Source organism: Sciurus carolinensis, chromosome 1 (assembly GCF_902686445.1).
Source record: "Sciurus carolinensis chromosome 1, mSciCar1.2, whole genome shotgun sequence".
Lineage (NCBI taxonomy): Eukaryota > Metazoa > Chordata > Mammalia > Rodentia > Sciuridae > Sciurus > Sciurus carolinensis.
In genome coordinates this window covers 10,695,383-10,713,220 of record NC_062213.1, presented here as the reverse complement: position 1 = coordinate 10,713,220, position 17,838 = coordinate 10,695,383, and the positions used below count along the sequence as shown (strand labels likewise).

Sequence of the window (17,838 nt, the reverse complement as noted above, 5' to 3'; positions counted from 1 at the left end):
CTCAGGATCCTAATGCCAGGTAAACCCTGGAGCTAAGAGGAGCCGAAGCGGCCAAAGAAGCGGGGCTGCCACCCGCCCACCAGGTGCGGGCTGCCAGTCTGGGCTGACCCGCCCGGCGGGGGCGGGGCGGGGCCGGAACGCGGGACGCGCTGACGTCACGGGCGTGGGTACGCCCAGCGCGTCGTCCGGCGCGGAGCGGGGCTGCCGCCGGCCGCTGTCGGTGGCCGCGTCGCGTGAGCCACGGTGTCCGCGTCCGCTGCCTCCGCTCTTCTCTCTTCGCTGGTCCCGGCCGCGGCGGACGCCGGCCGTCATGGTGCCGTCGGCGGGCCCTGCACGGCCCCGCTGAGCCTCGGTGCGGCGGCGAGCGCGGCTCGGGGTCGCCATGCCTACCCGTGAGTGGCCGCCAGGCCGGGCGGGCGGGCGGGGGGCGTTGGGCGGCCCCGGGGACGCTCGCGGGGCGGGCGGGCCGTGCGGGACGGTGCAGGAAGTGCGGCGGGCGGCCGACTTGCTTTCGTTTCGACTCGGCTTCCTGGGCTGTCGTGTGCCCGTTGCACGGATGGGGAAACTGAGGCCCGAGCGTTAAGGGACCTGCCGGGACGCGCGGCCAGTGGGTGACGGAGCTGGTGGTCACCGAGACCTGTGTGGGAGCCCGGAGTTGGGGATCTTTCCCCAGCCCGTCGCACAGCTTGGCGGGACTTGGGGGAAACTGACCCTAACTGCGGCCCATGGTCATGGCCTGAGGCCAGGCGTCCGGGGTAGGGGCTCCCGCAGAGCCCTTCGCCGCGGCCCGCAGGTCCTCGTGGTCGGTTCTGCGTCGGGCGTGGTGGAAGGAGTGCCACTGCCAAGTCCTTAGCACAGGCGCCTCGAAGTGCGGCCCACGGACTCGGACTTACCTGGCAGCCGATTTAAAATGCTGGCCTTGGGCACCCCCAGCCACTTTCAGCTAGCTCTTAGCATGGACCGGAGTCTGCCTGTGTAGAAGGCGTCCCACTGGGGCTTACTGAGGGGCTCCAAGGTTCAAAATCGCTGGCTAGTGGAGGCTTTTTGGACAACTGCTGTGCTACTTAATAGGATGACCCAGAAAACAGCAATGTGACTTTAAACCCAGTGGCCCACATGAGTATGTGTGAACTGGGGTAGCTACTGACCTGGGAGTGAGAGTAAGCACCATCTCGATTGATCTGAGATTCAAGTAGGGCTCGTTTGAGTGTTTCATATATATTGTGGAATCTTTAAACACTTGTGACTGTATTTCTTAGAATTCAGAACTAACTCCTTCTAATTGTCCCTATTTTTTATGGATATATGGAACACTGAATTTCCAGGTTAGCCTCAAATACATAGTTTGTCTAGTGGTGGGTAAAGTGAAATTATTTCCTGATATTAGAGAATTTACCTAATAACTGGCAAAGTTTACATAGTAACTTCAGCATCTTTAATCTTGATGTGAAGATTACTTTTGACTTTCCAAGTATTGAGTGAATTTTGTTTTCTTTACAAAATGTGCGTCCTTAACTCATGTTTTGAATTTTGTATCCAGTGAATATGTCAGCAGTTTGTATTGGTGTTTTTTTTTAATCTAGTATGGAGAGATGACATTTACCGTCTTCTTCATTATCATTATTTCAGTTTATGTCCAAATATGTGTTTACATTATTCAGTGAATATCTGAAATTAGCATAGTGCTAATTTCTTGCTATTGAAAGCAAGAGTAATGACTGTTTCAGAAGTTGAGACTTCAAATGGAATTCATGTAAAGTACCAGTCAACATCCTACAAAATCAACACATTTTTATTTATGTTCTAGAGATATCTGACTTCATAGATAGGATACAGAAAACTTGTTCCTTTAAAATGGTTAGGTCACTGCAGAACTAATGTAAGATGAACAGTAATGGTAGTTAGCATAGTTAAGATTTCAGATTTCACTCTCTGACTAGAAGGCAAGTGAAATATTTATCTGTCATTGTTAATATTTGTCCTAGCACATTTTCTGTGATTGAATAGAACTGTGCTTGTATGAAGAGAGTAGAATTTGTCTTCCTTTGCTGATCAGAACCACCAAAATTGCTGGGTAGTGCAGTGGACAGTTCTGTTCTTAGAAATTCTGTGCATAGAATAAACTTCCAACATATTGAGTATATAAGCAGAGAACTAAAAATTGCCACTTTCTTTAGGAAGAAAATTTGGTTCAAATAACCTTTTTAAAATGTTAATTAAATGAAGGGGTAATTTATTTATGAACTTAATTAATCTTTAGGCATTTTAGCTAAATAAATGTTTTCTGTAACACTGAAGGGTTGATGCTTGTCTCTTGGATGTTACAGTTCTAAAAGCAACTCTTGCTCTAAATCATAGAATTAGTCTATTGCTATTTTGTTGTTTATTTTTTGAATACTAATACTCAGTCCCTGAAACTCCTGTTGATGAGTAGACTCTACTTGAGCATGGTATAGCCATATTAGCTAAGCTGTTGTACAAGGTGTGGCTCCTTCACTGGAGTTATTTTGGAGAGCCGAAGACTCTGTGAGAAAGCAGCTACCTGAAGCTCTGTGACAGGAAGCTGCTGAGCACAGGAACAGTTCTGTGGTCATGCCATCTACTTTCAGTCTGTATTGAATCAGTCATTAAGCACAAATTTCAAGACTGTGTCACTGAATGATCTTGTCAAACCTACAAGCCTATGATTTGACACATCTTTTCTCTAGAAGCTTTTATTTGATTTTCCATGCAAAGGAAATTAAACAGATTTTGATTTCAGGTTTTCCAAACTTTGGATTAGTACTTGACTTGGAAGGAAAGTTAGTTTCTTAGTCTATTCTTTTTTTCACCCCCTCAAATCAGGAGACTGAGAATCAGTGAGTTTTGGTGATTTTCCCTGAGCTTACACATAGAGTAGAATCTGAACTTGAACACAGATCTGATAATGAGCATGGACACAACAAAATTAATTTTTCCCCCTTTTGAGTTATACTAAGACAAACATAAGTTTGGCCAAATTTTAAATCAAAATTTCTGTGAGTTTACAAAGAAGTTTAAAATTTGCTTTGGCTTCTATCTTGTTGCAGGAACCTATGGGAAGAAGGCTATGGGTTCCACTGGTGTTTTAAGTAGATGCTTGATTTTATGGCATAGACTTAAATCTTAGTAAACTCCATATATGGAAGGGGCTCTTTCACATGTCTGAAAATAGGTCCAGTAAAATGTTCTTTTTTTAAATATGAAAAGTTGTTGTATATTGGCTCGAGGATTCTAAACCCTCAAAACATTGTTAACTATGCTTTCAGTAATTGTGTAGTTAATGCTTTCTTTTTTCATTTGGGTATTGGCGTTGACTTCTGGGCAGATTTGCTAAGACTGTGGGAATGTGGTAACTCCATGTTTGTTTGTTTTTCCCCTTGGATGAAACTAATTATTTTTAACTAATTTTTCAGTTCATTCATGAAAGAAATACAGAATAACTTGTGAAAGTGGAAGATGGGTGCTAGTTCAGATGTTTCTTTTACAAATACATAGTATGTAAACTTGATCTACACATTCATATTACTGGCTTTGGAGCCTTTTGGGTTCCTTCACATTCCTTCATAGTCTTGTTCTTTCTCAGTCCTTCCCCTCCTTCCCCCTTTCCCCTCTCTCCTTCCACACCTTCGTCTTTTGCCATGTAGCACCTTTGGTTATTGCCAGAGTTAGAGCTGAAGATATTTCTTTCCCACAGTGACCTTCAACTTGACACTGCTTTGGCTGCTGCTGGGATCTTAACTTTTTATCTGTCCCACTCATGGAAACATAAGGTTGCATTAAAGATTATGTAGATAGTGAGATGAGGCTGAAGAAGATGGAAGCCAGTATCTGAAGGGCTTTGTATGTTATGCAAAAAAGCGATTAATTTCACTGAAAATGTGTTCAAGCTGTCAGAATCAGTTACAGTAACTATTTTATAGGTATACTAGCAGTTTCTAATTTATTGGTTACTATGGTTTGCTATTAATATTAGGAATTATTGAATACTAATTGTAGCTAGGCTGTATACTTTGCACTTTACATGAATTATCTTATTTAACTCTCCTCTTTGAGAAAGATCCTGTTCAACCTGTTGTAGAGATGAATTGATTGAGGCTCAGGAATGATAAGTAACATGCCTAGTGATAGTAAATGGTAGAGCTGGGATTGGAACTAGCTGTCTGGCTTCAAAATCAGTTATTTTTTCACACTACACTGAGCCAAGGCAAGAGCTGAATCAGATCTTGTCAGTTTATTTTAACTGTCACTTTGGCTTAGTACTGGCCTGGTTATGTAGTGGGTACTTGCTAAATGTTCAGTGAATAAATTCTTGAATCGTGAGTCAGAAAAGCTATTCTTTGGATAACCTGAAATCATTATTTTTTTGTCAAATAGTATTATAAAAATTTTATAATTTATGATTAGGTTCTTATCAGAACTGCCTGTTACACGTTTGAGGTCTGAGATGAAAATACCAATGGAGGCCTGCAAATAAATGGGGGGTTTTCAGTCTTTTCATTAATGGTATCTTGGACCAGATAATTTTTTGTTGGAGTTGAGAGTTGGCAGTTGGCAGCAGGGGGTTGTCCTTTGTATTATATTTAGCAGCAGCCTGGGCTTCTACCCACTAGAAGTCAGTAGTAACCCTCCACAATTGCCCCCAAAGTTGTGAGAACTGAAAACATTTACAGACACTGGCGTATGTCTCCTGAGGACACAATTGTACCTGGTCAGGAACTCCTGATACAGGTTAAGCTGTGCCATAGCCTGGCCTGCTTTCCCATCCAGGTTCCTCAGACTGTTCTCCAGAGATTGCCTTCTTAACTCAGGGCAAACTCCTATAGGGCTGACCTGCTCAGCAGTCATCTGTTGGGGCAGGCAGAGTCTTGACCCTAACAGGTTTCTTAGGGAGCTAACATGGATAGGTTGGCTCATTTTTCCATCTCATGATTTCTAGAAAGTTCTGTGTACCTCCCCAAACTATACCCTGTGAGTAGTAGGACAGATGGCAGTTTTCTGGGAAACTCAGTCTACCTAGACTTTTAACTTTTAATTTGGAATGGGGAACTTTAAACAAAAGCAGCTGCAGCCATCTTTTTCTGGTTTTCTTGGACAATGATTTCCAGTATCATTGCTCTGACCTGGGTCTACCTACACACCCCTATAAAAAGAAAGAAAATCCTTTGTATTTTGGGAGGTAGAGGCTTTTTTTAAGGGTCATGATACTAGTTCTTAGAGTAGAGCTATATTGTACCTTGTACATGGTCCAACTCTTGTGTGGAATGATCCGGTTGTCATTTACAGTGTTCCTGTAGTAGTGAGATAGCCTGTTTCACTTAGCATGATAGTCTCCAGATCCATCCACTTTTGGATTGGAATAGACAGATCCTGTGATTCTATATAGGTCATCATATATATGTGTGTGTATATACATTTTTTTTTTTTTTTTTTTGCTATTTACTGCTCTTTAGATGTTAGATGTCATGATTCTGCTTTTTAGTAAACAAGGAATCATTACTCAGGTATTATCATCATACCTCTGAATTCTGTCTAAATACCTTTTCCATTGCAGATTCTATTTTTATATGGCAGGAACTCTCTTCTGGAGGAGACCTGTGTAGTAAGCGAGCATTCCTTTATCTTCTAGTGGTAGAAGGGTTTTTATTGATATTGAAGGAAAGGGTCTTGGGCATTCTCAGAAATAGAAGGGCACAGAAAATGCCCATGTGGTCCACAACCGCACCAGGGAGCAAAGAGTGGATCAGATGATAGGACAAGAGCTGTTTGGCTGGGATAAGGATCTTAAGCACTTTTGCTAAATGACCCTGTTGAGAATCTGTTGAAAGCTGTGATTATTATTCTCCAGAAAATAAAGCAGATTCTCTCACAAAGTTTGCATATAATTTGAAGCATTTACAGACACATTGAGATGGATCCCCTAGAAAAACAAAGCAGATTACCAGAGTGTCAGTTAAGAATATCGTTATTTACCAAATATTTTTAAATACTTTCACTTTTCTTGTATTTTTCTACATGCTTTTCCCCTTATTTTTCTTAACTTTTTTTTATTAGCCTACTGACATCTTTTTATTATGTAGATAAATATGTGGTAGACTTTTCTAAAATTGATACTGTGAAGAGAGGTAATTTTAAGAATCGCAGCATCAAGGTTCTCATTCACCAACTCAGTAATTTCACTTTTGGGAATCGATTCTTAAGAAACTTAAAACATAGTGCACCAAGATTTCTGCATCAAGATATCTGTCATAGTAATATTTATAAAATAGAGAAAACACAGAAACACATAAATTGTGGCATACATTGATTATAAAAATACATCCTTACAACAAAATATCATGAAGTCAATAAAAATGGTATTTATGGAGGTGCTGTGATTATAATTATTTTTTAATTTCTAATTCATTTTCTAGATTTTCTGTAGTTAGTGTTGTATAATCAGAAAAAAAAAAACTTGTGATATTTTTGCACCATTTTAACACATTTTCAGAAACCTGAAGTGAAACATTAAAATATTGCATTGAACTCATTCTTCCTTTAGTATGTAGAAGAGAACTTTGAATACCTGTCACATGGTGTGTTTATACTGGCTTGGGAAAACTGTGTTGCTGTCTGTTGTCATATGCTTAGGAAATGGAAAATTTTGAGAATGATGTGAGCAGTGATTGGTGGATTGTGTTCTCAATTTGGAAGCAGAATAATGGGCTTTTTCCTTATCATTTGTATATTTTTTTGAAAGGAAGAAGAAATAATTGCCTAATTAAGTGGTGGTTTCAATCATGAAAATCTTAAAGGTTGAGATGAATCATTATGTGGGGGTACAATTTATTAGAAGCCTGTAGGGTTTGTGTTCCTTTTTTGGAATGATTATGCATTTGTTAGAGTGAATACAATTCTTGGGAAGTATGATCACAAAGTGAATGTTGGCAGTTCCTCCTATGATTAATATGTCAATCTTGTCAAAACTGTCTCACCGTGTGTGGCAGGTTCATTCAATTCTTGAAATAAGTCAGCTCTCAAGTGTGTTCTAAAGCAAATAGGAGCTAATACTGTATTTCCTCTTTTCATGTAGGGCATAATATTCTTCCTTTTGCATAATTAATTATTGCTGTCTAACTTTAGGTATTGTTAGATAACAGTAATTCCAGTTTTTATTGAAAAAGGAATCACTACTCATCTTTTTTTCATTTTTGCCTTTCTAAAAGTAGGCATTAAACCTTTTGCTCTCCAGTCTTCAAGAGGGGTTCTGTCTCGCCACCATTATTGTTGCTTTTATTCTTGGTTTATGAGTTATTCAGCTGTTTGTTTTTCTTTGTATTCTTGAACTCCAGGATTTATCTGCTGCAGTAGTTTTCTGGATAATGCTAAGTAGTCTTCACACCCCTGCTCTTTAATTGACTTTTTTGAACAACTGTCTTGGCAATTTGCTACCAAGTTCTTGGTATTGTGGTTACAGTTAAATTTAAATGGATCTCACTCATGCGGAGCAGAAAATTGAAATGTAAGATGTCCAGGGTTGCTATTTTCAATTCTTGGGATATCATAAACTTTGCAATGGGCACTGTGCCAGCTTAAAGAACTTGTCTGGAAGTTGAGAGGAGTGGCCCATTTATGACATCTGACTTAAGTGGATTTATTTTAGGAAGTTATTTAAAGTATTTTTTCTATTTGTTTGACTCACTGAATGGAAAACACAGTATCTTCTAGGAATATTTAGATGCAATAGAATTTATTTAATTATGCTTTAGAGGTAGAAATGCTGTATGGACATGTTAGAATCATATATTGGCAGAGAAAAATAGTTGCTTCTGGTTTCATCCCATCATCTGCTTCAGCTGGTTCTAGAAAGGCATTTGAGAGGGGAGGATACTCTAAGCAAACACATAACTAAGAATCTGGATCCAGGTACCTATGGCTTCTCCTGTTCTCCTGGCTAGGCCAGACTATGTGAATTTCAGAGGTTCAGTTTCTTCATTTCACTGCCAGGTTAGAAATAGACTAAGTGACTAGTTCCCTCTATTCCTTGATTCCATCCTGGTCTTTGCATTGTTTTCCTTGCAAAAGTGTTGTTAGGAAGCTGTCCCAGGTTTGTCTTACTGCAGCTGACTTCATGAAATGAACTGGTTGAAGTCCAAGACAGTGATGACAGAAAGATGGATTTCTGAACCTCTTCATCAGTTCTGTTTACTTCATCTTTACAATAGCTTCTTTCTAGTGCAGGATCCTCATTGTTGGTTCCTAAAGATTCCATGTTGTTCTTTACCTACATAGGAGGGTTGTTCCAGGAAAGCTTGAGCTGCTTTTAGAGTTGAGGTTTTCAAAATGTCTTGCATGGAAGTGTAATAAAGACTTGTGTAGAAAGGGGGCTGAAGAGTCTGAGCAGATTGCCCTGGTCACCCAACCCAGCTTCAGCTGGAATAGCTCTGTTTTTATCTTGTTTATTTGTGGGATTTTGCATTTGATTTCAGCAGGGAAATCATGTTAACTACTGTTTTAAAGTAGACAGGAGCTATAAGACGTTTTGGAATCAAAAGTTCAGGAACCTAGAGACAAAAACCAGTCATTTAACTAATGGTGTCTAACCTATTTTGCTCTAATGATCTCCAGTACTGAAAATTTTGTAGACATTTCAGTCCTGGACAACATCAGTGTATGCTTTTGGAGTCACACATGTTCTCTTCCAGCTTTCCTTGTTTTCTTGTTGGCCTTCTCTTACGAACTCATTCATTTAGTAAATATTATAATGCCCACATTTGAAAGACACTGCTAAGTGGAGAATACAGAGTTTAAGAAAGCAGACCGGAGCTTCCAAAAATTTGTTGCATTTCTTGAAGGGTGTATAGGCAGGTATAACCCAGGGAAGGAAATGTCAGGCACTGTGAGAACAGGGTTCTGGGGGTTTAGGGGAAGAGAAGGTAAGGGGAAGATGAGTGGAAGATAACCCATTGACTCACAAGTTTTCAGTTCTATTTCAGCAAAATTGACACAAGAACATTAAAATGGGTTGGAAATAACAATCTAGAATTCATATTTATTATATTAACATGATAGTTATAATTGTATGTTATGTACTGTGTTTTAATGTAGGTGTCCCACATCTGGGATTGTGGGGCAAAGTGTATTAAAAAACTTGAGTATCTTTAAAGCTATTTAATAGTGAGCATAGGGGAAGTGCTGGTTTAGAATATTTGAGGTGAGTCATATAGGTGGATATAACCCACAGGCAGTGGCAGTGACGTTAGTGCTAGGGAGAGTGCAGGTTTGAAAAGCTGTGTGTGTAGATATGTTTTTATATATTTGGAGAGAAACTGGGTTATTTTGTCCTTTGTTCAACACATTTTTATTGAACACCTACTATGTGTTATTTATTATGCTAGACACTGAGGATACAGTGGTATTTGCATCCTGGGGATATGGACATTGTCCTTGCCCATTGAACCTTAGTCTGGTGGGTATGAGGGCCTGCACCTGTTTCCTTCACTGCTGTATGCGTAGATTTTGCTATAGGCAGTCCCTGACCCATGCTACCACAGTCAGTGTGTATTTAAAGAATGAGTCAAATAAATATAATGGATATTAATAAAAGAAACAGGTTGCTGTGGAAACATGGAAGTGAGGTTGGAGGGAGAGCCACTAGATGTCATAAAATTACAATAGTCTGAGGAATGGGCTTTGAACTTGATTGGTGGTAATAGGATGGGATTGCTGTGGACAAATATGCATGCTATTAAAGAAGTAATTGATAAGATTAATTGGATAAAGGGTAGAGATAGGAGGAGGACTCAGGATTCACAGGTTTCTGGCTTTCTCTTGTGAGTGAATTGCTCTGATTTCGTGTAAGGATTTTTTGGAGGAGGAGTAATTTGGGGAATTGACATGGAAGATGAGTCCATTTTAGGATATGATGAGTGTGTGGTGCCTTATAGACATTCTGGGTACATTTGTAGGAATAACTGGATAACATTAGTGAAGGATAGGTTGTGAAGAGACTGAAGGCAGATCCTCCAGGAGCATCTTCATTTAAGGATGGAATGAGACAGAAGACCCAAAGAGAGCAGGTAGGGCATTTTTGAAACAAAATCATTGCAAAAAATGTTGGCATGACAAGGGCTGTGTGCAAGACTCAAATGATAGTTCTTTCATTTTCTAGAATGTGAATATTCCAACATAGCAAGAAAAACAAAAGTGGTAGTCTGGTACAATTTGTTCTATGCTGTTATAAAAGGGGAAAGTTGTGAAATGTCAGGAAAAATTATTTAAATCTTTTGAACTTAACAGATAATTCTAGTGTTTTAGTTATAGCTCACACTTCCTGTGTGTGTGTCCTTATTACTGCTTCCTGACTGTGGGGAAGAGATTGTCAACTTGTAATTGAGTGAGAGGATGTAAACTCTTAATTGTGTAAGTTTGCAAGTAGAAATTAGGGCAGCTCCACATATGTAATCTAAAATAAATCATGTAAAACTAAGCTGTTAATAATTTATCCTCTCTGTGCTGCGTTGTTTGAGTCTCATTATCATGTGTATCCGTGAAAGAACTGGCTGACTTGCTGGTGGCAGACATAATGCTTTTGTAAAGTTACGGGGGACTGTGTTTCAGTTGGGGACCTGCTTATTTCAAAGAATTGAGGGGCATTTAGAAACTTGAACTGTCATCTGAGAGCATGAGTGAACTCTGAGTTTTCAATAAGATTTTCTCCCCTTCCACAGTGAATACTGCTCTCCTTTCTGTTCCTGTCTGTTCATTCCTGTTTGTTTGCTTGGCATGACGGAACAGGCTCTGTTTTCTTTTTTGAGCAACACAGAAATATTATTGTTCTTTCCATTGAGTTTCCCTTGATGCGGTGCAGCAACATTTTGATGAAAGGTTGAAAAATTGTAATAACCCTTTGTATGGTGGTTCGGAGAACATTAGGGAAGGCTGAGTATAATTGTGGCTTAGTTGTTGAGCTCTTGCCAAAATGGCAATTGATTCAACTGTTCTTAATATTTTTATTTAAAATTACTTTGTAATTCAGCACATGAGTATTTAGCATAGAGGTGAGAAAATTTACTATGAATCCTTTTCATTTTTAAGAGTAAAATAAGGTTATTTTTATAGTTGCCATAATAAATGAAATAGCAGAAATATACACAACTTTCCAAAGATTCTTTCTTTATATACAGTGCTACTAAAAATGTATTTATTTGTATTACATGCCATCACTAGTAATTACCCTTATCTTTAAATTTGAGGTAATTTAGTAATTTAGCAATTCATTGATTTCCTAAAGTAGCATCAGATTTTGAATTGTGATCCATTTAAAAATATTGATTAGCAAAGGTTTGATTGCCTTCTTAGAGTTTTTATTAACATCAGTCCTTGGTGTATATTGTGACCACAGTGTGTGGTTGGGAGAAATTTTTTAAAAATATATAAAAATTTAAAGACATATTAGGCTTTGACTTCGTATTACCTAAAATCTCATAAGTGGAATAAATATTTTAGAGTTTCTGTGTTTCATTTGGAAGTTTGGGGAGAATATATTAGGTGCTGAAACTGGAGTATTTAAATTAATAATAAAATTTTTATTGAACTTTTCACTTAGTTAAGCCTGCCCAGCACATCCTGTATTAAGTCTTGCTGTCTTCAAACTGTGGATGAATTACTCAAAATGTATTCTTTTAAGATAACATAATTGGAGTGTTACCTTTTCATTTTAGTTACTGTTTAATCAGAGAATTTAATCCTCTCAATTGAAGTGAAAAATCTTTTAACATATGGCATAGATGATGTGGGTGTTGTAGAATCTATAAGAAGAATCAGTGCTGTTGGTATATTAAATGTATTTCTTCTAAAAATAATTTTGGAAGTTAAAAACACTCCCACAGATTTAACACTTTTGTTATTCTATGACTAATGAGGAAATAAAAATTTATTAAAATTTAAATAGTTGAGGAATTGTCAAGCTGCTTTGAATTTTGCCTGAAATAGCTCATATTCTACTTGTGAAATGTCAGAGGACTTATAATTTTAAATAATCCAAACCAGTCTAGTTAGCTGAGAGAGATCCTGGTCATTGTCAGTGATAGATTTGCTATACTTAAAATGGTGGCAGTTATTATTATCTTTTGACTTAGGGGTTCATTTTCTTAAGCTATGGTGTGTTTGTTACTTAAGCAGACATAGTGTTTTTCAGTGCTGATTTTAGAACTCAGCTAAACTGCAGAAAACTCCACTTATATCTTTTATTATTATTATTATTATTATTATTATTATTATTATTATTCAGGTTTTCTTTGTGGATAATAGAATACCTTCGTATTACAAAAGCGTATTGAAGTCACAGTATGTGTAAAGAAAGAGTAGATTTTTTAAAATGGCTTCATTGATGCAGTTTTAAAGATTATTTAATCATAACATTAGCCTATATTTAAAGTATGGAAAGAATTCATTTTTATGTTCAACAAAAACTTTAGTAGTTAATTGAGCAGTTATTGGAAATATAAATTCCCAGATTTTGCACCTTTCTTTCCCCCTAGATTTGGATTCAGTAGACAAAATGAAAGATTCTTAAATTCCAGTTCTTTTAAGCCTTCTTGTTAGAGAATTTAATCTCTGAATTTTTACACTTATGTAATGCATTTTTATGTTTAAAAACCTGAAAGCATCCTGTATCAGATTCCTGTAATTAAGTTAAATGTGTTTTTCATGTGGCAGGGGAGAATTAAATGGAGTTTTCCTGCATGCTCAAGAGGATTCCCACCTTCTCTTTGCAAAATGTAAAATGGGCCTTTGACTTCAAAACTGAAGCTTGCATAAGGGTACAGAATTTTATGAAAAATTCGATAAGTACATCCAGTATTTTCCTTGTTAGTTGGGACACTCTTACCTGAGTGTTGTGTCATGCAAGCTGGAACTCACAGTGCACTCTCTGCATGGGAAAACTTTTAAGACATCCTAGACTCTGGGTGGTGATGGCCATTTGACCACGGCCTTATAAAGTGGTGGAGTGCTTCGCCTTTCCCAAGTGGGCATGCGGTAAGGAAGGTGCAGTGCTTCTTGCATCTGCTACTGTGGCTGATATGTTGGGAGTTTACCAGGAACTTCCTGGAGAGGCACTCTTAACAACCAAACTAAGGCTTCTTTTCTTTGATACATGTTCTTTTATTTTTAGGAAGATTTTAGAGTTCAGAGTAACCTATATAGGAAAAGAAGATAATTTCTAGAGGTGGTAAGTTTTGTAATGTGAAGGTTTCTCAGGTAGTTCTCTAGAATCATACTTGATTTTTTTTTTTTTTTAACCTCAGGAGAGTGAATGGTGATAATCTGTATCATTTTTTTGGCAGCTGCAAAATATTTTGACTATCTTGATTTAGTCTCCAAATTAGTTCAGATTTTTAAAAAAGTGCCATCTCAGGAAGGCAGTGTAATATACAAAGTGTTAAGAGCACAAGTTTTTAAATTGATCTACCACTTCTAGCTGGGCAATCTGGCACCAATTACTTTTACCTTTCTTTTTTTTTTTTTTTTACTTTTTTTTTACTTTTTTTTTTTTTTTTTTACTTTTACCTTTCTGATTCCCTAAGTAGTACCTACCTCATAGGGTGATTCTGAAGATTAAGCAAGATAAAATCCAGCACGTAGTCAACACTAAAACATTTCTTGAATGCATTTGGAAAGAATGAGATTGGCAGATGAGTGGTAGATTGGGTCCTATAGCTATTAGTGATCTCTGGGTCTTCAGGTTTTCCATTTTGAACTTTGAAACCAAAATTTGTGCCTCTGTCAGACACTTGCATTTATTGATTGATGCATTAGCTTATCTGGGCTGCCTATGGCAGAGGACCACAAGCTGAGTGGTAAACAGTAGACATTGATTGTCTCATGGTTCTGGGGGCTGGAAGTCTGAAATCAAGGTGTTGGCAGAATTGTTTCCTTTGAGGATTGTGAGGCAAGGTCTGTTCTTGGCCTCTGCCTGACTGGAGAAGTCCATCTGTCTACAGTCCTGTGTATGTGTCTGCCTCCAAATACCAGTTGTATTGGATTAGGGTCTGCCCTAATCATCTTACCCTAACTCGATTACCTTTGCAAAGACCTTGGCTCCAAATCTGGTCATAGTCCATCGCATTAGGAGTTAGAAGTTCAGCATATAATTTTTGTATGTGTGTGTGTGGTATTAACAAGTGTATTTGAGATATGAAAGTGAAAAGGATTTTTTTACTTATAACAACATTTTAATTTTTAAATCATGCTCATTTGTTGAACTTTGATGTGAACTGATGGTATAAGTTCACTGAGACCAAACATCTATTAATCTAAACTTAAGTGAAGCACTTGAAACAAATTGGTAGATTGAGGAAGAATTCCTCATTTCCTTATTTCAGTTACTTTGTATTCTACTATTGAGATGGGAAAGGAGTGCTTAAGGTTGATTGACTGAAATAGCAAGGAATGAATTAAGTTCTCTGGGGACTGACCTAAATAAGTCTTTTTGACATTTGAGTCAATTTCAGTGTGGTACATATCTATTAAATAGAGAGTTTACTGGTCTGTATCTTATATGAAATCTTAACTTGGATTGGTTTTCTAGAGCTGCTGTCACAGTGAACCACAAACTTAAGTGACTTAAGAAAATAATATTTTCTTTTCACAGTTCTGCTGCCCAGAAATCCTAAATCAAGGTTTGAGCAGGGCCATTGAATTTCACCTGAGGTTCAGAGGAAGAATTCTTCCTTGCCTCATCTAGCTTCAGGTGTTTGCTGGCAGTCTTTGGAGTTCCTTGATTGGCAGTTGTCCTCCCTTCTTCAGAATACCCTCTTCTTAATAAAAATTGGTATAGATAACACACACAGGGCGTTCTTCCTGTGTGTCTCCATATTTTTCTTTCTTTGTATAGGAATAACAGCTTTTGAATTTAAGGCCTGCCCTAATCCAGTGTGACCTCCATTTTAACTTGATTACATTTATAAATCCCTTATTTGCAAGTAAGAGGAATTGGGGCTAGCATGTCAGCTTTTTTTTTTTTTTTTTTTCCTTTTTGATTAGGGAACACACTCAGCCCCCACAGTTGTCTCTTGCTTTTAAAAATCAACTTTACTTTTAACTTCTCTTTTTAATCCTCCAGTGACCACAAATTGATATACTTGAGCCTGACAACTCATACCTCTCCCACTTGTTCTGATTTTTTGCCCTGGTTTTCCAGGAATATGATTATACTCTTGCCCCCCCCCCCCACACTCTTGTCTTTCTGTTTCAATAGTTTGTTTCTTCACTTACCAGCCCAGTTTTATACAACTTGTTTGAAATTGCTGAACTTTCTGTCTCATAACTTAAAATAAATTTCATTTTCACAAGGAATTCATATTATCTCACTGTCTCACTCCTGGTACGCATATTATCTATCCACTTTTTATTAAAACAAGGTTCTTCTCTCTGTATAGTTGCTTTGTCTTTTACTAAGACCAAACGTCCATGTACCTAAGTGTAAGTACTTGAAATGTGAATATTGTGTTAGAATGAAAAAGTAAGTATTTGGGACTTTGCAGATATATTCTGAATGAAGCATCTTACAAATTGTTTAATTGAGGACACTATATTAATAATATTTTCTATTCCCAGTGTGTGATACAAAAATGTTTTATACTCATATTCCTTCTAATGTGTTCATTTTTCCTTATGTAAACTTCATAGTCTTTTCAACAGCATGTAGGGGAATGTCAGGGTTTTTCTTTATTTTTACTTCTAGACATTCAGATGTCTCCTCTGGAAGAATAAAGACCTATTATTGTGTGTTTAGATTTGAACCGTAAACATTCATTCTTCTGGTTTTAGTGTAATGTTATCTTCACCAGGAACTTAAATAGATTTTCTTGCCACCTGCATAACAAATTAATTTCTGAAGGGAAGTACCAAAGCATAAACATTAGGGAAACTGGGCACTAATATTAGCTAACTGAGTCAGAGCAGCTTATTTTAACTTTCACTGCTGGTGCACAGCGTGAGGAATTGCTTTTCACCAAACTGTCTCTTGAACTTTTGTTAAGAAGCAGTATCTTTGACTTACCAAGAAGTAGTGACAGTAGGAAGTAAAAGATATATGAAGTAGATTTGGAAATAGGCATTGGTAATTTAGTTTCTTCTTTCTTTGAGTAATTAAAAATTCACACTCTGTAGCACAGTGATGAGCAGTTTTTACTTATAACTTGCATTCTAAGTCTCTGGTACTTTATTGTAATTGGTGTATCTTGCTAAAAATGTTGCTGTTCAGACAGCTCTTCTTGTCTCCTAAAAAATACTTTTATTAGATTGTTTCTCATGAATGCTGAAGACCGGTGTAGAGATTTGTTATCAAAATAGAATTAATAGCTTTTTATACCACAGGATTAATTTCTGTGTACCCTCTTCAGTAATTTTATGTACTTAGAAATAACCTTAATAAGCATCTAATTAAACTGATGAAAATTATTTTAATAGAAGTCTGCAAATATGATTATATTTTTAAAAAATTTACTCTTTAGCTGACTTAAATATATTTTATACTTTTTGGTACAGTTGACTTAAACCAGGTTTAACCAAAAGATCTCTGTACCTTTGTCCTTGATTCTGCATTTTCCTTCATAGTTGTAACATGATTATTTTAGATTTATTTTTACTGAGTACTCTTTTTGGTCCTTTGACACAGATTTCTTAATTGCACTGTTGTCATCATGTTGCTGCTCTATTCAGACATTCACATTGATTGCAAAGTCCAGACTTAACCCATTTATTTGTACAAGATCTTCAAAAATTTTGAGGAGTCTGCTCAGGAGACTGAGGCAGGAGGATTGCAAGTTTAAAGCCAACCTCAGCAACTTAGGAAGACTGTAGGCAATTTACTGTATTGGCAAGTTGTAGAAATTGAGAGGAGGCAATTGTTTTGTCAGTTCTCATATATAAATGTAAAGAACACTATTGCATTGTTTTAGGCCATTAATTTGATCATTTTGTGTTAGGGGTGTAGACTAGGCAAGAAGATTTTTAAACAAGTACCTAGAATTGGTCTCCATATGGGAACCTTAAGATCTGATGTGTTGCCCGATGCAGTGGCACATACCTGTAATCCCAGCAGCTTGAAGGCTGAGGTAGGAGGATCACAAGTTCAAAGCCAGCTTTAACCATTTAGGAAGCCCTGAACAACTTAATAAGACCCTGTCTCAAAATAAAAAGAAGAAAGGGCTGGGGATGTGGCTCAGTGGTCAAGTGCCCCTGGGTTCAGTCTATTACCAAAAAAAGTAAATAAATAAATGAATGAATGAATGATCTGATTTAAGGTACACTAAGTGAAAGCTACTGATTTGCGAAAGCAACACCAGATACATATTGTGGTGTGACCCACTTCTTCTTGCATGTTATTCTGCAGTTGGCAAGTAACTGGTGTGCTAGGAGACAGGATTACTGTTCCCTTCTTCTAAATGAAAGAGGAGAGTTACCTGTTGGGCTATGGAAAGGAAAGCAAGTGAAAGTGAAATACTTTGAAAGAGATAAGGGCGCACAGGGTGTGGTGGCACAAGTGTGTAATCCCAGTGGCTCATGAGGCTGACAGGAGGATCTCAAGTTCAAAGCCAGCTTTAGCAACTTGGCGAGACCCTGTCTCTAAATAAAATATAAAAAAGGGCTGGGGATGTGGCTCAGTGGTTTAAGTGCCCCTGGGTTCAATGCCAGGAACAAAAATGAGAGGAGGCGGGGGAGGAGACGAGGGGTAGGGGGAGTTTTTCCTTCCTTTCTTTTTTCCTTTCTTCCTTTCTTCCCTTTCTTTCTTTCTCTTTTTCTGGTACGGGGATTGAACCCAGGAGTGCTCTA

The 17,838-nt window shown here is 37.9% G+C and overlaps 1 protein-coding gene across 3 annotated transcripts in view; it reads left to right on the top strand.

Moving 5' to 3' along the window:
- Efr3a (EFR3 homolog A) overlaps window positions 1–17,838 on the top strand; it is a 91,885-nt gene continuing 74,047 nt past the window's right edge. For 2 of the 3 annotated variants that reach the window (XM_047556042.1, XM_047556013.1), the window contains exon 1: window positions 174–392. Coding sequence is in view for 2 of the 3 variants with exons in the window: in XM_047556013.1 (XP_047411969.1) it covers window positions 383–392 (10 nt within the window). In the remaining variant the exon portion in view is untranslated. Of the gene's footprint in view, window positions 20–173; window positions 393–17,838 lie in introns of those variants that run through there. The other variant, XM_047556023.1, reaches the window with a different exon arrangement.